This window comes from Rattus norvegicus, chromosome 10 (assembly GCF_036323735.1).
Source record: "Rattus norvegicus strain BN/NHsdMcwi chromosome 10, GRCr8, whole genome shotgun sequence".
Lineage (NCBI taxonomy): Eukaryota > Metazoa > Chordata > Mammalia > Rodentia > Muridae > Rattus > Rattus norvegicus.
Window position 1 is genome coordinate 51163913 of NC_086028.1, and position 24709 is coordinate 51188621.

General features: G+C 41.5%; 1 protein-coding gene across 17 annotated transcripts in view; it reads right to left on the reverse strand.

The window, feature by feature from the left end:
- Dnah9 (dynein, axonemal, heavy chain 9) overlaps positions 1 to 24709 on the reverse strand; it is a 367182-nt gene that overhangs the window by 167117 nt on the left and 175356 nt on the right. For 16 of the 17 annotated variants that reach the window (XR_005490291.2, XR_005490292.2, XR_005490293.2 and 13 more), the window contains 4 exons: positions 20385 to 20559; positions 14859 to 15032; positions 14207 to 14414; positions 1705 to 1870 (listed from right to left, as the gene is read on the reverse strand). Coding sequence is in view for 14 of the 17 variants with exons in the window: in NM_001427097.1 (NP_001414026.1) it covers positions 1705 to 1870; positions 14207 to 14414; positions 14859 to 15032; positions 20385 to 20559 (723 nt within the window). In the remaining 3 variants the exon portion in view is untranslated. Of the gene's footprint in view, positions 1 to 1704; positions 1871 to 14206; positions 14415 to 14858; positions 15033 to 20384; positions 20560 to 24709 lie in introns of those variants that run through there. The other variant, XM_039087301.2, reaches the window with a different exon arrangement.

Here is a 24709-nt window from a genome sequence, read left to right on the forward strand (position 1 = left end):
GAGAAGAAATACCTCTTTTCAATAGGGTCTCTTGAATTCTACAGGAATAATAGTTAATAGGTTTGCAGGAATAGTTCAGAAATTGGGGGGAGGTAATCAAAGAACAATGTATTGAGTGAGTTAGAAGTTAGGCAGGAAGCAAGGACAGAGAGGGAAATTTAGTTATACACAGAAGAGACTGGCCATAGGGAAATAAATGACTTTTAAAAAACAACTAAAGTCTCAGTGACACGAAAGAGCCAACAAGGAGATGATGGGGTCTAGCTAGTACAGAGTTATAGAAGCAGGAGTCAGTAGAACCATTGTATGGGAGACATGCTTTAGGAGAGATGTCATGGGAGGCCAGGATACAGGGTTTGCAAGGCAGTGAGCAAGTTGTATAGAAGCAAGGATCGACTTGGCATTAGTTTCCTCAGTGAAAGCCAAGTCATCTGTTTTGGTACGTTGGGAATTTGAGGAGAGAGAAGAGGGTGGAGATCGGTATTTCAGAGAAAGTACATTCATACAGAGAAAGCAACAGGGCAGGATTTCTGTCAAGTTTCTACTTCCCATTTAAACACCTTGCCATCATTCTACCTTTCTTATAGCAATTAGTAGCTTAAATCCTAGTGTGGAGACTGCAGTCAAGGTGCTAATGGTGTTTGACAGAGGTTTTAGGAAGGATTGAGAAGCAACTCGAATTGGTATCTTTACTATGATCCTTCTCTCATTTCTCTCTTGGAACCCCCACCCCATCTTTACAGAAGGAAGAAGGGGAGCCAGGCATGTTTTAGATCACCGATTTTGTCCTGTAGACTATGTTCAGTGTCTGCTACTAAAAACTAGGTTGTTTCAAGAGAAACTAAGACTCATAATTTCTCTGGAGACATCAAACCCATGTGTCTTAGTTTGGGTTTTACTGCTGTGAATAGACACCATGATTAAGGTAAGTCTTATAAAGGACAGGATTTAATTGGGGCTGTCTTATAGATTCAGAGGTTCAGTACATTATCATCAAGGTAGGGGCATGGCAGCATCTAGACAGGCATGGTACAGGAGGAGCTGAGAGCTCTACATCTTCATTTGAGGGCTGCTAGCAGAATACTGACTTGCAGGCAGCTAGGATGAGGGTCTTAATCCCACGCCCACAGTGACACACCTACTCCAACAAGGCCACACCTCCTAATAGTGCCACCCCTGGGCCAATCATATACAAACCATCATACCATGCAAGTTATCTGGGAGTGTACCTCTTATTATCAGAGCATCTCTGTAGGAGGCCACAGTGGAGGTGAGTGGGGAGTTTAGCTCTGTGGTTAGAGGAAGTCTCACAGGGTGTAAATTTGAGATAGTTTTATTTTAAAACTGTGGGTCATCAGCTTTAAATTTGGTGTGTTTCCATATATGTATATAGTATATAGCCAATAAAATTTAAAATTCCCTTCCTAGCTTCTGTCCACTCTTCCAACATACCCATCTTTCCCAATCTCCATAGCTCATGAAAATGTGTCCTGAAGAAAATTGTAGTTTCCCTTTGGGGTAAGAGCTCCGTACCCCTCTGACCTGGAGGCTCTGTCTAAGAGAGCACACCAAGAAGCACAGAAGCCTCCGAGGAATGATCTTCTTTACTTTGGACTCCCTTTGTGGTATTAGGGCCAACAGAAGTTTGTCATTGCAGTACCTACTGAGCTGAGTGTCCTGAAACCCTTCTGTGGGGACACTTACCAGTGGCCATAGTCTAGGTGCTGCCTGATGACAGTGTGGGGCTGTACTGTCCCATAGGCGTCCACCTCGGGCATGTTCATGTCATCGATGAAGTAGATGAGTTTCCTGTTACCTGGAGGGCCATAATTCCTTCCAGCTTTCTTTTCTAGAGGTTTCTCCAGGACAGCTGAGGAGAGATCCAGTTAGTTAGGGAAGAAAGGCAGAACTTCAGAGATGAATACTGAGGCAGTACAAGTCAGGACAAGATGAGGTGACATCTCACTTATGCACAAATTGCAGATATTTTACTGGTAGGTTGGTCATTCTGTAGGACCAGGAGAGGAATCCGGAGTAGTCAAGCAGAAATGGTAGCACTACCTGCTGGCAACCAAGCATCTTATAGTGTGTGTTGTTTATTCATCCAATTCTTACAACATAGGATAATGAAACAAATTATATTTCGCTTCAGAGCTAGGAGTACGAAGGCACAGAAGTACTGAACAGAATTACTAAGGGGAAGCAGAACAGAGGAGTTAAGCCCCAAAACCTATGTCCTTGCCATACTTGTGCTTCCCAAGTTTTAGTTGTTTATAGGTTAGAAACTGGAGTCGCATTCACAGTCACCAGGCCAGGTCTTTAACCCCAAGGAAATCTACACAGAACTGGAGCCCCCACAGACCTTTGCACTGTGCCCAAGACACAAAGGGGGCTAATGGCCATGGCTCCTATCCAGAGCTCAATTGGGGGTCCCTTTTGACCCTCAGAGCTGTAGGAGGAATCACTAGACATTTTGCCAAAAGTCTTTGCAGAATTTTCATCTCCTGGGGTTCACAGTGAGGGAGAGCAGAAAAACAGCCTCAGAGAATGTCTGAGAGTATCCATCAGTGCCCTTGCCTGCCTTCAGTCCTATGGCCCCCTATTGCTGTAGAACAGTGACTTTCAAAGAACTAAGTACAGGCACTCTCCTCAAGCCATCTCTTCCATTATCAAGCCAGAGGGAAGGAATCAGGCACACAGCTTCCAGCCTGATGGGGCTTGTTGAGAACACACTTAAGTAATAGGGTGGAAAGTTAGGCTTTACTTTTTTTCTAGTAAAGCAATTAAATATTTATGGATTGCAAGAACCAACACTTTCTTATTACAGCTGGGAGCCCTAAGAACCATCTGATTTCTTCTCCTGAAGAACAAGTTTGTAAACAGGGAGAAAGTGTCAACAGACAAGGAAGGTGACAGATAGAAAGACAAGTTCCTTCAAGATGCTTGAATATTCTAATTTCCTGGGCTGAAGTTAAATTAAGTGTTTCAAATAGGAATTAAATTTAAATTTAATTAGCATGCAATTAACATACACTATCAACCAATTAATCACCCAACACCTTCTCCTCCCCCCCAAAGATATAACAACTATATATGAAATCTGTCAAAATGAAATATAATTAATGGGCTGCCAAGGACATGCTTTGAGAACAGTCCTGTTAATAGGAAAGATCTTAGGAATACTTGTTTCTCCAACCTCCCAAGGCAATGGTATTCAAATCAGCCCCTTGAATTAAGCAGACCTGGTAATTTGGGTTGATTAAGCTTTTTAGCCATCTACAAGATGGTGGAGGAATAAAGCACTCCCCCAACCCACCCCCCACCCCCGTTAGCAAGAAGTGGCCTTGGAGGGTGCTGGTTGTCTCAAATGGAATATGTGAAGTTCTCCTGAGAAAGACAGGGGGAGCAAGCAATGGTCCTCAGCCTTTCAAACCTCACTTTGCTTCTGCTCACATCTAAGAGGGAGTGGGATTGAGTGGCTCTGTACCCTGGTGGGACTGAGGAGTGGGTGTGGATTAAGTTTGAGAGAAGCTGTCATATACTGATATTGCAAGACAAACAGGAGTGATAAAGGGAGCAAGCCTCTCTGAGCATTTCTGGTTGAGTTCTAACTTGTCACACACAGGTCTGAGTCATGCCCACCTTATTTATGCACTGTTGAACTTCTCAAGGCATGCATAGAATACCACAGTTCAGTTTTTGGCTTTGGGAGCAGCGCTATCTTGTCTGTGAAGACCACAGTATTACTGTGACTGCCATCTTTGTGCTCTGGCTGTCACATGACAATTACAGTACCCTAGTTGGTCACCCTAATGTCCTCTTCCAATCTTTTCACTATGCTCTCAAAACAACTGGGGAAGCCCTGTGAAGAGCAACCCAGGTCATGTCAGTGCTCTGCTTAAGTACAGCTCCTCTCTTCAGGCTGAGCAACCTCTTTGCTCTCTGCCTCAGTCACCTGTTTCAGATCTAATCAGGATTCGTTGCTCCAGAGCCTATGCTCTGACTGTTTCCTATGCCTCATATCTGTGTCTTCCAAATGCTGGCCTGCTTTGTTTCCTCATTTACTCACTCAGAAATGCCCCTGTCCAGTAAGGCTTTCATGGTACTCTAATTTAGAGACCACATCTGTGACAGTTTGTATATGCTTCCCCCAGGAAGTGACTATTTGTGGGTGTGGCTTTGTTGGAGTAGGTGTGTCACTGTGGGAATGGGCTTTAATATCCTAGTCCTTGCTGCCTGGAAGCCAGTATTCTGCTAGCAGCCTTCAGCAGAAGATGTAGAATTCTCAACTTTTCTTGTACCATACCTTCCTGGATGCCACCGTGTTCTCGCCTTGATAGTGGACTGAATCTCTGAACCTGTAATCCAGCCCCAGTTAAATGTTGTCCTTATAAGAGTTGCCTTGGTCATGGTGTCTTTTCACAGCAGTAAAACCCTAACTAAGACCTCATCTTTTTCCTAACTCTTGTTAATTTTTTTATAACACTCATCACTATTTAATAATTCCTGTCCTCAAGAGCATAGATTCTTCTACAGAAAGAGCAGGTGAGATATCAAACAAGAGGACAGGGATTATTTTGCTTTTTTTCTAGCATATTCTTTAGCACACTGAAGAGTGCTTAGGAATTGTTAATCCCATTGAGGATAAGTGAATATAACAGGCCCTGAGAAACAGCAAATACAATTCTTATCTCCGTATTGGAGCTAAAGGCACAGAAGTTAAGGAAGGTAGGTTAAGCTCCTTGTTGAAACCAGAATTTAGATCTTTGGTTATTGATCCTATTTTTTCCCTCACTGGACACAGGAGTGACTTTTCCAGTTTCTATAACAAACTACTTGTTGAAAGCAAAGTTTGAGACAAAGGAGGCAGAATGCGGTTGGTCCATTGCAAGCATTTTCAGGAAGCTGAGAGAGGTGAATTTGCTTTTCATTTTTATCCAGGTCAAGACCCAAGCCCTTGGAATACTGGCTTTCATGTTGAGAGTGGGTTGTCCTACCTCAGTTAACTCATTCTAGAAAATTCCTTATAGATATGTCTAGATGTTTGTGTTTTTGGTAATTCTATATTCTGTCAATTTCACAATAAATATTAGCTATCACACTGGATGAGTGAACTCTTGTGCCTTCATCCTCAGCCTCTCTGGGTTGTTTCTGATCATTCTGGTTCTACAGAATCTAGATTCAAGAGTAGTGCATTCATACATCCATATGGTATGCCAGAGACCTATTGTAGTGAGCACTGACTCACACACACCCAGACACATACCCCCCCCACATACCCACACACACACACCCCACATTACTAATTCCTCTTAGAGCCCTCTGATGAACTGTCTTTACCTCTCAAAAATTATTTTCGGAGAGAAGACTGGGCTTCAGATAAATCAAGAGGTTTTTACGAATATCAAATGACTACAAAGAGACAAAGCAGAGGCTTTACCTCACGTCTGCCTGGTTGCAGACTCTCGGGAAGCCACAGCTGGCAACCAAGTCTGCACAGGCCTCTAATCTGCTTTTTGCCTTTAGAATTCTCAGCTCATTGCCTGCTCCGTATTTTTTTATAGATAGCATCAATAATTAATCATGACTTTCCTTGCAATCGCATGATTTGTGTACTTGTGTTTGAACTATTTTCCTTTCAGATTATTTAAGTTTTTCATATGTTAAAACTTTTTGGTTGTATCTGTAAGGCCTTTTGATGTATTCTTTCAAGAAATAGCTTGCTTTGCATTACTATAAAATCATACATATTCATTCTGGGAAGATTAGAATGCATAAAAATTCACAGTGATGAAAGTGACAATTGGCCAAATTTTTTTCACCTAGCAGTTAGCAATTCCTTCAACATTTTTGTGTCCTGTACTTTGATATACTTGTTTTTATTAGATTTTTGAATATATACAAACCATAATTGTTTCAAACATATTGCTTATATATTTCAGTTCTCATTTAATATACTATATAATTCTTATAATTTTTTGGCAACAGAATCTCAGTATAAAGTACAGGCTTTCCGTAAACTAAAAAACCTCCTGCCTCAACCACTGGAAGGCTGGGATTGCGAATGTGAGCCACCATGTCCGACTCTATGGCAAATTTCTCCATCTGATAATAAAGATGCCTTTGAAAGAGGATTTTAATGGCTGTGCTATGCTTCATAGTCAATGGGATGACTTCTCTGTTGTTCACGGTTCACAGTTTCATTGTGCTTTGAATCACTTACAATTCCAAGCAGAATTCTTGCTCACTAGATGACGGATTGCAGATGACCTAGCACTAGTTTGTGTCATTTTCTTTTGGGAAGATGTTGAGTAAAAGAGAGCTATCTACTTAAGCAGTGTAAGCCCAGCACTCCCTGGAGGCAGGGATTTGAGTAGAGCTTTGAAGGTAATGAGTAACCTTAAGCTTTAATGGGCAGGTTACAGAGACTTGTCTTCCACTTTCAGACATCTGAGTTCCTCTTTAATTTGTATAATTAAGCTCTAAAGTATTTGTTGAACTAATAATTCTAATCTCAGTTAGAAAATAAGAGAATATAGGGTAACCATGAGCATTAGGTTCAGCCAGTTCCTTCTAACTCCATTGACCTTGACCAAGTTCTTTACTTCCCTTTTCTGTCTTGATCAGACTGTGGCTCTTTGGAAAATTTATCATCATCATCATCATCATCATCATCATCATCATCATCATCGTCATTGTCATCATCATCATCATTTAAAAAACGTATTCAGGTCTCATATGAAGTGAAAATGACTCCTCTAGTTTCATTTTAGTTATGGTTAACAACTGTTACCATGGCCAGTTGAGAGTGTTTGTGTGTAAATAACATATAATAGGATCTTAGTTTTTTAAATTAATTTTGACAATCTTCTTTTAACTGACATATTTAGAGCATTGACAAAGTGATTATTAGTATGGTTAGAACTAAAAAAATTAAAAACTTATTCATATTTTCAAAAAAGAATGAGAAGAGAGCAAATGGAGGAGACACAGAAACAGATCTAGTAAAACAAATACCTAAGGGGACTACGAAACAATTTGGAAAGAGACATTTGTAACAGTAATCTAAGATGACACAGTTATCATAACCCATAAAACTTATCTCCCATTTGGCTTTATGAATCACCTTTTTGAAAGCTCAGAGCTAAATCTATGCTTAATTCCGGTAACCACAACTTCTTAGATTAGCAGTACAATCCCACTTCTTCTAAATGAAAACTCATTTCAGGTGACAAATTCTTGAAGGTTTAGGTCATAGTTATTCACTATGACCTATTAGGAGACATAAAGATATTCAATGATTTTCAACACAGAAGATATTAAAATAAGGCTAAAATGAGCTTTCATCATAGTAGCCTGAAACAGAACCCAGGATAAACAACTTGTTTAGCAAAGGAAGGCAGAACTATACAGCTGCTTTGTGGAGAGTCTGTTGGGGTGGAGACCAGAGACCTCAGCCATAGCCTTGCCAGCCTGGCTGTGCCTGGAAAGGGGAGTAGCTTGTTAAAGGGTGAAGGGAGGTCCTGCTGTAGTCACAGTCAAAGAAAAAACTATGAGCACACTGCAGGCATTCTACTGTGAAGGTAAAGATGCATGCCTTACAGGGTATCAAATAGAAGTGTTGTAAAGTTTGATAAAGTCAGGCAACTGTGCTATTAACTCTGACAAGAGACACATTTAAAACCTTAAGTCTTGTGTGCTTGTCTTATGAGAAAGATTCCATCAGAGCTGTGACGACCATGGCTCTCGACTTCATTTCCTTTTGATGCTTTCCTGCTGGGATGACCATAGTGTGAAGAAGGAGACATATGTATAAACCTTCGAGGTTCTTGAGTGTTCTGCCCATTTACCCATGTATCCATGCATCCATGTATCCATCCATATCTATCCATCTATATTAGGTTACCCCATATAGCTCAGGCTGCTTCGATTCCATTGCTGCAGCCATGTATTTCCCTCTTTGGTATGAAAATACAATGGATGAAGCAAAAGCCATTCAGTCATCTTGAATGATAAGCCAGGGGAATAACAATATTTAATACTGGTATCATTAAACAATGGATCTAGAGTTTGTAAATGTTTACCTTTGTACTTCCTGGTGTGTGTGTGTGTGTGTGTGTGTGTGTGTGTGTGTGTGTGTGTTTTCTTTGCTATCATTATTAGTTTTTTTGCTACTTACAACCAAAAACATTACCAATGAAGTAATAAATTACTGGATGGGCTGGGGGATCGAGTAAACTAAAGGGGCTGGGGATGGAGCGTGTAGCATAAGGGTGACTACATTAACTTTGAATTTGTGCTGTCTATACAGTTATGCAAGACATGGGAAAGCCTGAAGGACATTCATCATTTGCATTTCAGTCACTTTGAAGAGGACTCAATGGAGACCCCAGAACTGAATGCCTTGAGAGAGAAGAGAGGCAGGTACAGTCAGCAGCTGCCTTCTCTATATAAGAGCTTCTGGTGTGGAGGGAACAAAAGCATCTACTGGGCAAGAACAATGTGTGAGCTGCAAAATGTTCCTGATATCCCTCAGAATTGGCCTGTGAAGTGGGGGGGTTATTCCTTATTTCAAAGCAAGAACATCTTTTTCAAAAAAATATTAGCTTTTTTTAAAGAATAATTTTTGCTTGGCTTCTTTGTTAACTAAGAAAACTTTGTTTATGCTCTTTTGATTCTGGCAGCTGTGGCTTAGGAAGGATGGTATTATATAGACTCTTAACTTTGAGAGATACTTTTGTTAATATTACTGTAATAATAGATTCCCTCTACTAAGCAGTTGTGTGTTAGGAATCATCCGGGGTATTTTACAAATTTTATCTTACTATTCAGGAGTGAAAAAATGAAGTGTTGACATTGAAGAACATGGGTTATTCTAAAATGCAGCTGAGTGAGGAAACAGGAAGAACAGAGCACATACGCTATTTCAGTGTATAAAATAATACAAGATACAAACTCATCGACTGTGAAGGAAGATCAGTGGATATCTGGCATAGGGCAGCGTGGAAAGAGAAACAAGAAGGGATTATCAAAGAACACGAAGGATCCTGGGTGGCTGTGCTCAGTATTTCAGTAATGACAATGGTTTTATCAGTGTGCAGATATTTCAAACCCTAGCAAAGATTATACTTTTAATATGTAATTTATTATATTTGTTATAACTCAATAGAAACTTTTCCTAAGATGAAGCCTATAAAATGGGAAAAATTCTTTGCCAGCTATACATCTGACAGAAGGTTAGTATCCAGAATACACAAAGAACTCAAAAAATGAAACACCAAGAAAAAAAAAGCCAATTTAAAGAATGGAGCATGAAGCTGAACATGGTTCTCAAAGGTGAAATGCAAATGGTTGAGAAACGTTCTTTTAAATGTCCAACATCTTTAGTCATCATAGAAATCCAGATTAAAATTACTTTGGAATTTCATCTTATCCCAGTCAGAATGGATAAGGGAAAAATGACATCAAAACAAATAAAGAGTAACAGAAATCAATCTACAAATAATGATAAATGCTGGTAAGGGTGAAGGGAATGGGAATATTTAGTCATTGCTGAGTACAGGGCGGCACAAACACCAGGGAAATCAGAGTGAAGGTTCCACAAAAACCTAGAAGCAGATCTACATGGTCCGCCATACTATCTTTACACATATATTTAAAGGAGTATATGCATCGTTGCACATACACCCTAAGACAGAGAGCGATACTTGCCCACTGTGTTCACTGCTGCTGTGCTCACAATAGGTGTTCACAGGAAGAACCTACATGTCCATCAACTGAGGAATGGGACGGGAAAATTGGATACATTTACACAATGGAATATTATTCAGTTTTTAAGGATAACAAAATTATGAATTTCTCAGGTAAATGGGTGGAGCTGGAAATGCTCATTCTGAGTGAAGTAACTCAATCCAGGAAGAAAACCTTGCACATTTATTTTTTTCTCTTGTTGATAACTTTGAACCTTCAGATATGTGTGTTTCATTTAAAATATTCAAAGATGCCAGAAAATTAGTGAGAGGTCAGTGTGTGTGTGTGTGTGTGTGTGTGTGTGTGTGTGTGTGTGTGTGTGTCGGGGGGACAGTTAGTTATATTAAGAGTTAAGGGGTAATAATTAAACAGGAATTTGAGATGGGAAATGAAAGGGCAGGGTAGAAAAGGGACTATAGAGTGATAAATAACACTAAAGACCTCTCCAAAAATATATGGAAACCTACTACAGTTATCATTTTCTAGTATATCGAAATATAGTTATATATAATAGATATAAATATGAGCATATACTTAATATAATAGATATAAATAGTTAAATTGGGGCCACCCTAAGGGGCCACAGTGCCCATAGTTGACACCACAGGCTATCCAACAACAATCTTAGTGCCAGAAATGGGCTGTCTCTTTGGAGTTGTTGACCAGTGATGTCCATAGATGCCCAAACATTACAAGCAGTTGCTAATGCTCTTAACTGAGCTCTGAGACTTGGTTGTAAGATCCTACTGGTAACAACACCACACACTTGAGCCAGAGAGCATGAAGAGATCAAGCTGGTATTGATATGGAGGCTTTATCCCTACTCTAACTTTCATAGTTCTGGAAGGTTCCACAGGCAACAGTGGAGAAGAAAGGTAATTACCAATTTTACCCAGTTGTGAACCCTAAGAGCTACAGTAATAACTGGCCCCATAAGACACGCTTACTCTTGCATGAGTAGTGTGGATATCATAGGAGTAACTAATCCCTAATTGATTGGAATACATTCTTCTCCACAAGATGAAACACATACCTGGCAGTATTTTCGGGCCAGGAACCTATGGCTGTATAGGTCATAGACCTTGGGGGCAGAATTTACTACTACTATTCTTCTAAACAGATACAGTATTTCACTTACTCCCAATGACTTATTATTATAGGCTAATATATCTCTCAGTTGTCATCAGAGAAGTTTGTTCTTATAAAAGTTTCAATAAACACAAAGACGCACAGCTGGTCCAGGTGCAGAGAATAAGAGAATGTGGGATGTTTGGCCACAAATGGGACATCAGTATCACACCCTCTTCTCCAAGGCTCAGAGATCATGGAGGAAGATGGTATGAGAACAATGTAAGAGGCTGAGACAGTGGATGACTACAAGGATATAGTGTCTTCCACAGTCAGACACATAAATTCACAGAAGTTGTGACAGCATAGGCAAGTCTTGTGAAAGCTTGAGCTAGACCAAATCACAAGATGGCTGGGGGAGGTAGGCACAAAGCCTCACCCATGGCTGAGGACAGTTACTGGGAGAGGCGGAGTCTGTTTTCTTTAAGATTGTGGTCCCTGATAAGCTGGCCATGTTCCAATGGAAGACCATACATCTAATATATGGACAGCACAAATAAGATTTGGGTTAAAAAAATGAAAGGAAGACACAAAGTTGGGTATTCAGGAAAGGGGATATATCTGAGAGGAGTTGTGGAGGGTGTGACTATGACAAGAACACACTGTACATGATTCTCAAAGAACTAATAAAAATTTAAAAAGAAATGTACAATGTTTTTCAGTAGAATCTTAGATAAAGAGCTTGGATTTATCCCCACAATAGAATTCTGTGCAGGAGTTGAAATAGATCTGGATGTATCAAAACATTGATTAAAATAAAGTAAGTTGCCAAAGAGAAACAGTATGATATGAAGTTTAAATGTATACAAGAGCACTACATGTTTTATGACTGCAGGTGGGTAGAGGGTTTAACTGATACATACTGGCTTTAGAATTCACATTAATAAGGAGTGGGGAGGAGGATGGTTTGGGGGCAGGTATGTTACCATCTGTTGAATCTGGGTGGTGGCAAATGGACATCTGTTATGTCTTAGTCTTTGCTTTTCTGCACTATTGAAATATTTAATACTTTAAGAAACATTTAATTATCCATCTTGCTCTCAGTGTTTGGTTCCCCCATAGCAGGGAGAGCTGCTGTTATCAGTTTCTTATATTTCCTTCTGGAGATACTTTTTTATGTGCCATGATGTGTAGCCATTGTATAATAAGCCTCTGTAAGTTAAGAGCATTCTGTAATATAGTTTTCTATTTCTTTAAAAATGATTTAAAAACTTTTACCTCCCCCCATGTGTATGTGTGTATATATGTACACATGAGTGCAGGTTCCTATGGAGGCTACACAAGGGAGCCAGAGTTCCCATGTGAATGTGTGTATATATGTACACATGAGTGCAGGTTCCTATGGAGGCTACACAAGGGAGCCAGAGTTCCTGGAGCTGCAGTACACGTGTTGTGAGCCACCTAATGTGGGCGTTGGAGAATGAACTTGGGTCCTCTGCAAGAGTAGCACAGGCTTTTAACTGCTAAGTCTCCTCTCTCCAGTCACATATACATACATACATACATACATACATACATACATACATACATATATATGTATGTGTGTGTATATTATATAATATAATGTATGGTAATATAATATAAAAGAAATATTACACATATGTCTTTTAAACCATCATGTAGATAGCACCACACACACTGGCCTGTATCTCCCTTTTTGTCTCTTGACAATGCTATGGAAATAATTCCAACCTTACCTTCGTGAAACTTTCTGTCTGTAATTCTGCAAATCACTCCACCATGTGAGTAATTAGGCTACGTCCATCTCCTCTCTCACCATTGGAAGTCCATTGTAGAGACCTGTTGTTTGTGCACTATGCTGCTTGTCTTGTGTAGCTCAGCCATGTATGTGCTTTAGTCTCCCTAATCTGCAGTGCCTTCATGCTAGCTACAGTGGAAATGCTGACCTTCAGACTAGGGGGTTTGCACAGTGAGTGCACTAGTTTGCCTCTTTGTTGAGTGAGTCCAGGTGGCTGTCTCTGGAGTTCATAGGTGTCATTCAATGCTTCATTTCCCCTTTGACACCGGGTGTCTAGCTTTCCCCTTTCCAATTCAACAATTGGACCACTTCTCTCAGCACTTGGCTGCATGGCCAATAAAACCATTATTTAAAAAGAATAAGCTTATATGTAACTATACTAAGAAGAATGGGATAAAACTTTAAAACTAACATCTTAATGAATTTGCTGTCATTTTACCATAATCTATGCCCTGGAGGTTCTTTCCTTTGTTTAGATCTGGGAAGGTATGGGGAAGTGGCCATGATGGGGCATCTCTTTCCCAGTAACTCCATGTTCTCCGACATTGAATTAGTATCCTGCAATGGGTTGTGGTGGGAGTATTTCCACCACAGACAGAAGATTATTACACAAAAAGTTAAACAAGTCTCAAGCAAAATGATGATGACTTTGGTTAGAATATCAGGTACACAAGCATGTTCTAAGTACCTACACTGTGGTTTTTCATGTCTGTGTCTGTGTTTGTGTGTGCGCACGCGCGTATGCGCATGTATAAGCTTTCTATAATTCAAACAGCTACAACTGGCAGGACAAGGAAGAAGCTACTCCCCCAACCCCACTTCTTCCATTATTTTGCTGAAGCATTATCATGGATGGATCTTTAAAAGAAAGCATGTTTGGTTTGCTTTGTTTTTCAAGAGAGGGACTCCCTCAGTAGCTCAGACTACTCTGGAACTCATTTTGTAGTCTACACTGGTGGGACTTGGAATGACCCCTCTTGCCTCTGCCTCCAGGTCTGAAGATTACAAACCTGTGCTACCATTAAAATCTTAGAAATGTTATTCTTTAATGTGTGAAGGATTTCTTCATAAACTGAGGACCAATGAGAAGTGACTAGCACAGGGAGACGATCAGCATTGAGCCTACCTCCACTCAGAGCCAATGAATGAACACTCCTGGTTAGCCTTGACCCCAGGAAATTCAGAAGATGGGATGCATAATGAGGCTTTTCTTGGTATGACCTTATGCACCCAGCTTCCCAACCTGAGCTTCTGATCCAGTCTACCAGATTCGAGGGACGGATGAAATAATATCTGTAGATGCTCCTAGCACCTGAGCCTACAAGGCTATACAGAACTCCCTATGATGTTGGGCTAGCTTTGAAGCCACGGGACTATTCGGATGGAATTTAACAGGCCATACATAGGTCACAGGAAGAATGATAAAAGGAGGCAGTGTTAAGGGGTGCTGGGGACAAGGGACAGAAGTATGGGTTGAGGGAGGAAACAGTGCTGTGGGTGATTGAGGTCCAGCCCAGAAGCTCTGCTAGCCTTTTAGTAGCTAACACCCCAGGCCCTGGGGCTGCTTACCTTGCAGCATTGCTGATGTAGTATAGTAGTTGAAGGGCACATTTTTCACCATGTATTCCTCAGGGTTAAGGCTGGACAGCTTTGCTCCCACCAGCACAGACTTGCCTGAGCCTGCAGAGCCGACCAGCATAACCGGCCGCCGCCGTTCCATGAGCCGCTCCATGAAGTAGCACACACGGATGGTCTCACTTGTGTGTACCAAACAAGCCTGGAACAGAATGTAATAGGCATGTCACACAACACTATGTTCCAGGACATTCCAGAACAGGGGACTGTCATAAGAAAGTTTGCCTAGTAAGGGGAGGTAGGAGTATCTTTCTTAACTTCTACTTTTGTCCATCTTGTAAACCCATTGTTATTGTACCCTGGAGTTCAGTAGAGACTGTCCTCTGTCTCTCTAAGGCATCTCCAAAGGGACTACAGTATCATCTGGCTTTGCCATCTCCTGTCCTTTGTCCCCAATGATGCTGACTGACTTCTCTATTTGCTTCCTTTCCTGTAGGGGACTTATGGCTTCATTACACCTATGATTTGAAAATGAATACAGCTGGGGACCAACTGGTTTATACAAAGTCAAGCACTCAATACAAATAGGGGTTGCTGCTGATCACTCTCATGGGTACCATGTCATTGGGTGGTCAGTCCCACTTACTTGCAAAGGCATCTCAGGGTCAAATTCAAACTGGGGGATGAGCTTGCCCCAAGGCTCAAATTTCTTGGTCTCTTGGTCTATGTAGTAGTCAAAGACAGTTCCTTGGGAAGGAAATTTGACCGTTTTGAACTCAGTCAGCCACCATTTGCTGAACTCTGCCCGGTAGTCTACAAGCTGCAAAGACAAAGCTGGTCAGGGTATAGATCTTCCAGAGCCCAAGGGACCCACGCAGGTAGCACTGGCACCAACAGAGGTTGAGATAGGGGCACAAAGAGTTCCTGCCTACATATGTCTCTAGGATGGAGCAGTTCTGGAATGACAGAGCTCCTGGAGCATCAACCCTGTCCAGGACCAGAAGGCAGGTGATGCCCTAAGACAGGTGTTGCCTTCTGGCAGTTGCTATGGTTTGAATGTGTCCTAGCATTTATATGCTGGAGAGTTAATGTCTTTAGTCATGTGTAAAAGTACATGGGGGTAGGGCTTTCATGGAAAGGAGAATTGGGGTGAGATGAGGCCACGTGGCAGGGCCTCCATGGTAGCTTTCAAAGAAGAGAGACTTAAGCTAGCACTTTTGCTCTGTCGTCCATGGAATGCCCTCTGCTCTGTTATGATACATCAAAAAGCAGGTACAGTGCCATGCTCCAGAAGTCTGGACTACAGAACTAAGAGCAAAACAAATTTCTATTCTTTATAAATAACCTAGCATGTGGTACAAAGGAAATGGAGTAAGACAACCACACATAAGAAGCTTTGCTTGACAATGTGTTGGCAACATCGGCACTAGGATTCAGCACAGCCCCCCAAAAGTAGAGAAGGTTGAAAGTAGGAAAGTTTAAGAACACAGAGGAGGTAGGGATCCTTGGCATTGGAAGAGGAAGTGTGGGCCATGACCTCCTGAAGAGAGAAACCTTTTCCAACCTTCCCAGACATCTGAGACTGTGCAATTTCATGACCTAAATAATGGCTGACAGCAAAAACACAGACCAGTTGAGCAGGAAGAGCCACAGAGGCTAGTCACATCCTTCTGGGTCTCACTTTTGTCCTGTAAAGATGAAGGCTTTAGAAAAGAGCCTTAGGAGAGCTTCCTTCAAGACCCAATAGGACATCCAGAAACAGCAGAAGAGATAAAGCCTATTGGTCTTTCTGGCAGAAATAATAGGTTGTATGTTACAATTCCCATGCCTTAATATAAAACACAAACCCCATAGAGATAGAGCTGAACATGCATGTACTCCATTGTTTCCAAGTTGAAACTTAGCAACCATCCAGCACAGCAAAATCATGCTGCAAACACTCAGACATAGGAAATACCATCGAAAAGATGGACTGACCATTGTTGGAGACATCCAGGAAGGGCAGGGCTGAGAGAGCATTCTAAGACTAGATGAGTGATGGGGCTGGTGTGGAGGAATTAATCTGGATCTTGATGGAGATGGGCACTTCTCATTTATTGTCTTCTAAGTTATAGATAGACTTCTTTTGTTTCAAAGCGAGGATGGAGGCTGATCTTGTGGCACACATGTGATCCCAGCAGTCCAGAAGTGGAGGCAGATAGATCAAGAGTTTAGGGCCAGCCTCAACTAGGGAGGAGGACCCTGTCTCAAAACAAGAAGAACCCAACAGCAAACCAAAATAGAAAAACTGAACCAAGAATAAGAAATGAGAATGGAAAGAGGCCAATGATATGGACAGGCTTATGTGTAGTTCTGATTCTGATTTCAATTCAGATTAAGGGGATGTTGCCATTTGCTAACCATAATCCCAGAGAAATCGCCATTTGAACTCATGGATGAAGTCTTTGGAGACCCTTTTGGTTTCTAGGGAGACCCCTAGATGAGCTGCACCTAGGAAGACTGCAGCTGTTCGTCCTTTCTGCATCTCACCTCAATTCATCCTTGATCTATCTGGTTAGTCCTTGGCCAGACTTGGGCCAAGAACTCTAATTTGTCTTCCTACCAACCCCATAATCTGGCACTTAAGCTAAGATTCCAATCTAGAGACAAGGTGACACCAGCTGACTGAGCCATTGTTCTCCTTTGTACTCAGCTCTGTTGGGGGCTCTTTGTAGCAATGCATTTTGATAAAATCCAGTCTCCCATGTGCTTCATGTTCTGGTACAGCCACGCCTTTTAAACTACATGATGGTAACACATGCTACTGGCATCCCATTTATAGAGTTTGGGGTCTGATTTCACCATATTCAATTATCACAATGCTCTGAATGATCCTGGCTGGTTAGAACGATCCCCCAGCTCTCACCCCCAGTCTTGGGCTTTCTCTACAATGTCCCTGTGGGAGATCACCTCCTGTGATTGTTGCAAAGTATTTACCAGTACTGCATTGCCTTTTTTTTTAAATCAGACCTTCTACACAGGCATAGGCTCCATTTTTGTTTGGTGTGTGATCTTACTGACAGCTAGTTAATTGAGACACCATTGGTAGTGCTGATGCAAATATCTGGCCAAATTTCTATTCTCTAATTTTCATCACTTTTTGGTGTTTGGCTTTAATGTAGGTTGTGTGGGATTCTGGGTACTTCCTGCTGCTAAAAGCTTTCTACTGTGTCTTCCCCATGGGTCAGCATAGCTGTTCCTAGTTCCAAGAGTTTAAGACACCTGGGAGGGTGCTTTCTTCCAGGCTTTTAGAAAGAATGGAGTGGATTTACATACCTCTACATAGATTGGAAAATTGATCAGGTGTCTTTATCCTGCTACCCCACTGTCAATGTAGATGAGAACCCCAGGAGTTGCTATCTGACATCTCGGCAGCTAGAAAGCTAGAGACTGCATTTGATAGAAAGCATAGGTCTCTGCATTTTGAAAAATTTCCAAGTTTTATCCACCCTGCACAATATGCCTCTGAGGGTGTACTGGCTGGTTTTGTGAGTCAACTTGACAAAAATCAGAGTCATCAGAGAGGAAGGATCCTCAGTTGAGAAAATGCCTCCACAAGATATAGCATTTTCTCCATTAGCAATCAAGGGTGGAGGGCCCATCCCTTTGTGGGTGGTGCCATCCCTGGGTTGACAGTCCCAAGTTCTATAAGAAGACAGACTGAGCAAGTCCGGGGAAGCAAGCCAGTAAGTGGCACTCCTCCACAGACATCTACTCCTGTCTCTAGGTTCCTGCCCTGCTTGAATTCCTGTCCTGACTTCTTCCAATGAAGTGTAAGTCAAATAAACTTTTTCCTCCATAACTTGCTTTTTGGTCATAGTGTTTCATGGCAGTAACAGAAACCTTAAGAATGGAACCTCAACGAAGTCCAAAGAGCATCCCCCCAAGGACTATAGAGCAGGCATAGGACTTTCCAGATGTCAACACATCTACACATCTCCTCCCTTCCTACCCTCAAAGCCTCTGACTCTGGGATGGGATCAGGAAAAGGCTCCTAGGGAACCTGTGAGAGTTGCCCCCTGATGTCTGAGCAACATGCAGTAATGGATTGATGCTAGAGCAAGAGCTTTCCCATGACAGAGCAGAGCTTATTCCTGTGGTCTTAGTCCTTGACTTCTCAGAGTCTTCAGATATGACTTTGTCTGGCAAGGCTGAACCTTTTTAGGTTTCTTAGAAAAAAGAGCTCTAGAGGGCTTGGAAGATGGGTTAGTTGGTCAAGTGCTTGCCACACAAACATGAGGCTCCATGTTCAAGCTCCCACACCCATACAAAAGTTAAGCACAGCAGTGCATGCCAATAATCCCAGTGCTGGGGGTCTCTAGGACATACTGGTCACCCAGTCTGCTAGGTTAGTTGATGAGCCTCAGATCACAGTAAGAAACTGTCTCTAAAAATAAGTTGTAGAGCAGTTGAGGGAGATATGTTACATTGATTTCTGACCTCTATTTGTATGTGCACACATGTGCATGTAGACACACATGTGTACACACACACACACACACACAGAGAGAGAGAGAGAGAGAGAGAGAGAGAGAGAGAGAGAGAGAGAGAGAGAGAGAGCTAGCTCCACAATCATCCTGAATCAGAAGAAATAAATCATAACTTAATGGCAATAATAGCTTGTCTGGCCTCCTGTTGTGAGACAGTACCAAGTACTTCCGTAGAACTGATTATTTGAGTCAGGAGAATATTGCTAGCAAACATGTATGCACACCAGCATTATTCTCAATACCTTCCAAGTATCCACACCGGGCAATTAGAACAATACCCTCATCAACCACCCAGGAGCTGACATCATCCTTTGGACACATGGGGAGAGTAAGGAAGAGGCAGGTTGAACGTCTCACTCACAGTCTCCCAGGTAATATTGACAGATACAATTCAAATCTTGTAAATGTTTTTTTCCTTTTCTGCATCCCTTCCTTGTATTTTCTTCTCCTTGTCTTTCTCTTGTCAGTGGTTTATCATTGAACCCCTTTATTGATAAGTGAAGCTGTACACATTCATTGGATACAATTAGGGTTTGGAGCTAAGCACATACTGGTGAAGTCATCACCATAGACAATGCATGAGCTTATGCAATGCCTCCCTGTTGCCTTCCACTCCTCTGATTTCTATTATGGTTGTTGTGTTTTGGGATAAGCATACCAAACACACAATCTCTTTATGACAAGGTGATCTTAACAGGGAGATATTAAGTGAAATAAACCCAACATGGAAGGACTGACCCTCCATATACAATGAATATAAAAATATTCACATGCCTAGAAGTAGAGAGAAATAATAATTGCCAGAGACTTCAGGGAACAGAAAGTAGTAAGTCTTGGCCAAATGTTTCATTCATAGCAGGGGGATAAGCTTATGATGGATAAATCTGTATAGGATTGTACCCATGGTTAACAACACTTTAACGTAGGTTTTAAAATTTGCTAATATAGTCCATGTTTTTGACATCTTTATAACATTGCATAGATCCAGTAATAAAACACCAGCTTGCATAATTCTGAATATGTTATGTCTAGATAAAACATACTAAAGTAAAGAAAGGGGCTTTGAACATAGGAAGGGTTAAGGAATCGAGTGCTGGGGTCATTGTCTGAGTCAATGTCTCCATTCCTCAACAACATGAAGCCACAGTGGTCAATACCTGATGTTAAATATGACTTGGTTTCTTACTTACACTTATCATTTGACCTGGCCTTCTCTATGCTTAAGAGATGTAGAGACCCCCTGGAGGACTCTGGCTAGCTACAGAAGGCTCTCTAGAAGGCTGAAGATATTCCTTTCCTTTAGATTTCTATAGTACAACATCCTCTAACTCCTCTCTAGAAAATGAAAGTCATCTGGCAGAGTATCATATACCAATCCCTGCAGTTGTCTAAGTCTCGGCACTGCACAGCTTTCCACAAAAGCAGAGATGTGTTCCTCATCCCAGAAAGCCACAGCTCCAAACATACCATACTCTGTCTCAGCCTAGGAAGCTTTGCCAGGGATCCATGCCTTTAATGGCACAGTGTGCAAGAAACTACTCTGATGATTTCAAATGACTGCAGAGTTTAGTAGCCTATCCTCCTGCATCGGCTTTTGTTGCTGTATACTATAACATGCCATTGGTCTCAACATGCCATCTTACCTGATCTTGGACCATGGAACTGCCAAATGCCCAGATGGCAGCAAACACAAAATAGAGTTCATAGATTTCCTTGGGGCAGTCTGCAGGGACAGCCTCCTTTGTCAGGAGGCACTCAAGGAGGTAGCACAGCATCTGGATCATGCTCTGCTCTGGGACTGGGATTATCTTCTTAAATCTGCAGAGGGGGGCGGGGAGAGAAAGAGAATACATCAAAGACTCCATGAGTATTATGCTCTTGAAATTCAACAAGACAACACGGAAGCACATTGGTTTCAGAGTGCTTATTTTTTTAATGTTCTTTAGGAGCACAAAGGATCATGTATAGGCCTTCTGTATCTACAGATACTCTGGGGTCAGTTTCCTCTAAAGAACTGAGCCCAACAGAGTCTTTTGAAATAAGGTTTCTTTTGCATCTGTCCTCTGATACTCTCTTTTCCTATTTTCTCCCTTGTTTGCATTGAAATTTCATTCACAGTATTTGGGGAGTGCAGGTGTGAGAAAAAAAATGAACCAATGTTCATGTTTTTACCCATCTAGCAATTTTTTTAATGCCCAAAGAACAGCTAAGTTCTGGGGATATAGCTTAGTGGTAGAGAACTTGCCTGGTATACACAAGGTTCTGGGTCAATCTCCAGCACCACCTGTGAATGTACATATACACACATGCATGGGCCCCCATATACAGTCATTTAGTCACATACTCTTAACACCACACATTCTCTCTCTCTCTTTCTCTCTCTCTCTCTCTCTCTCTCTCTCTCTCTCTCTCACACACACACACACACACACACACACACACACACACACACTTCTATCCTTCAAACTATGTGGACAGTATACATCATGTAAACATATAGCCAGCTCATATTACATTTTGCTATGGGGTACTGTCCTATTAGACTGTTGGAGGCAGGTTCACTGTAATCCAGTATTATCAGATGAACAGCACTTCCAACAACCATCTTAAAAATCATTTAGAGCCCTTGGGCCTGTAAATTGACTGACATTCAGTTTTTCTAACTTTTTTGTTTGCAGCTGTTTCTAATCTGTCTGCAGTTCTTACAACAGCATGAGTGTGTGGTCTAATGGTGGACATAACGTCCATGAGCAACGAAGAAGCCAAACCCTAATGATCCATCCATCATTTGTTCAATACATACTTGTGACAGAGTAACAAAATGCCATCATCTCTGGCTCTATAATGAATAAGGCACCAGAATAAAATATACCAGTTGCCTCTCTACTATAAAATGAGATTCCAGACATCCCAGGTGGGACCAACTTGCAAGTCTGACCTCTGGACTTCTTAGTGAGGATCAAAATGATTGTGATGAGAATTTTGGTTTTCAGCAGACACTCTATCTCTATGTCTGTGAAGGTGAGGGTTTGCCCCAAGGGAAAATCAGGGAACAGGCCTCAGTTGGATTGCTCTCAGCTGGAAATTCTGGTGTCTGAGGAACACAAGGGGCTCTTGGATCTGAGAGAATTTGTAGAGAAGCTCCTTGGTGAGGCATCCTGAGCTCTAGTTTGTCAAAGCAAGGGAGAGAAAAAGGTTTTTGGGAATCCACTAGGACTTTTGGCAGGCTATAGGCTCACCTTGCAGAATTTTGCATGGCCAGTAGCACATAAAGGAGTTGGACACATATCTTTCAAGAAGTAAAAATGGGCGATGCTAGTAATGAGGAGAGTCACAAGGAACTCCCACATGTCCCAAAGGAAGGGGTTAGATTTTGAGATCTATAGTTATAGTAGTCATGGATACACAGCTCCTGCCAAGTGAAACCCCAACCCCCTCCTTCTCTTTGTACTGTCTTCTTTCAGCTCTGAGGGATGCTTTTACGTATAGAAAAGAAGCGATGATGAACACTCCCATTCCTCACCATGGAATAGAGCTTCTGAATCAGAAGTTCCCATTAGGTCTGTTTCTTTAAGTTTTCAGTACACTGCTGCATGCTTCTCTCTCTCTCTCTCTCTCTCTCTCTCTCTCTCTCTCTCTCTCTCTGTGTGTGTGTGTGTGTGTGTGTGTGTGTGTGTGTGTGTGACTAGAAGTGAGTATATGGATTTTTATTACCAAAGAATGACTGGTAACTTTGTAAACATTGACTCCAGTCTTTTGTAAGTGTTTGTTTGATCAAGATGGCATATAACTCAATTTTGTACTAGTCTTTTAACTTAATCTCACCATACCTTCCCTAGTGCCCCGATTACACAGATGTGGCATCATGCATATCTTACACCTACATCTTACCCAGGGGCAGGAAAGGAACTCTACAAAAACAGTTTTGAAGGGACCCTAAAGTTGCTTTATAGTTAAACTTTATTAAATGAATTATACAAAAACTACATGAGCTCTAAGATGATCAGTGACACACAAGCTGGCAGAATCATCAGGAAATAAACGGGGAGAAGTTGGATAACAGCTCAGAAGAGATTGGCTTCCTTCCAATATCTATAGCTTTAACAGCAAATCAACTAGGGAACTTTACAAAGCAGGGGAGAAAGTTCAGTGTTCTCTCCTCGGGATCTTGGCATATTAGGGAGTTTTCCATTCCCTAGTAAGAGAGGGTGCCAACAGCAGGCAGCAGTAGCCACAGCTTAAGGTAATGAGCCTCAGAATGTCTGTACCATACTTTTAGAAACAGATGTTTCAGTGAGCAGAGCGGAGTGTGCTGTGATGGCAGAAAGAGGAGCCATACTGGGAGAATCCTCTCTTCTTAGCACTGTAGGGGAGCAGCTGTGAAAAGCCATCTTATAAAGACCCATGCTGAGCTGGTGGTTGGGTGGCACAAGGCCATCTGCAAACTAGCTCTTGAGAGACTCAGAACATGTGTCACAGGACTGTATACTGACACCCGGTCTAGAATTGTTTTAGACTACTGGGAAGAAACCTTGAGTCAGAGCCGTGGATGGTAGTCAGTGAGGTGGAAACATGATCAGAGCCAGAGTCTGTACAAGTGGTTGTGGCCAGGAAGGACCACGTGGGGAAGGGCTGGTGTGACTACCAGATTCTTGAAACCCTCCCAGAGGTATGGCCAGTGTTTGGGAGCCTGGCAAGGAATACTGAAGGACTTGAGATTTGGAACCTGCAGAGTATGACAGACTACAATCATGCTCTATCCCCACTGAGCTCTCTCCTCCACATGGATCCTCCTTTGCTTTAAGCCTAATGCCAACTTTGTACATGACCATGCCAGAAGATGAGGAATCAGCTTTTGACAAAATACAAATGCCTTGATAATAAAAGCTTTGAAAACACTGGGAAGAGAAGAAACATCTCTCCAAATCATAACCTCTACATATTAAAAAGCCTATAGCCAACATCATAGTAAGTGGGTAAACCACAAAGCATTTCCTCTTAAGTCAGGGCTAAGACAGGGTGTTGTGTTCGCTCTTGCTCAAGATAGTGCTTGAAGACTTAGCTAGAGTAAACGAAAGAAATATGATTGGGAAAAGAAGTCAGAGTGTTCTCATTTGTAGATGATATACCAACTCCCTAAGAAAACTCTTAGGTATGACTAATACTTTCATAAAAATTTTTATGTAAAATCATCATATTGGGACAAAGGATCTGTTGCTAGCTAGGTCATAGGCCTTAGTTGTTGTTGTTATTGTGTTGTTGTTGTTCTTGTTTGATACACAGAGCAGTTGAATGCATGAATTTAAAATAACCGTGACCACATGCACAAGACTAACATGAACTCAGGCCAGACAAAACCACAGCATGGAAGAAAGGAGGTGAAAGAAAAGCCCTACCCTGGGTGAGGAGCTATTGGTATTTGATCGCTGCTGGGAGAGGGAACATCAGCCTTTGTCAAACATGCAACTCATGGCAGGTTAGAGACATGGGTCTGGGGGGAGTTTGAGGAGGAAGAAGTAGATATGATTGGAAAATGTTATATGAAATTCTTAAATAAGTATAAAATATTATCAAAATCAGAATCATTTCCAAATACCCATAAGCAGCATCCAAGAAAGAAATATGGGAAACACTTGCCTTCATGATTGCTTCAAAAATAAACCTTGACCTAACCAAACTAAGGAAGCAAAAGACCTCCTAATGAAAATGTCAAATATCTAGGAAAGAATCAAAACAAGACACTAGAAGCTGTAAAGGCTTCTGGTGCTCATGGATGACAAGAATTAGCATTCTGAGTATGTTATAGAAGTAATCTAGATATTCAGTGCAATACCTATAAATTTTCCAATGACATTTGCCTCAGAATTAAGAAAAAAATAAGTTTGTATTGAAACACACAATGCCATGGATATAAACCAATCTTAAGGAGATATAACCTACTGGAGACATCACATCACCTGATGTTAAA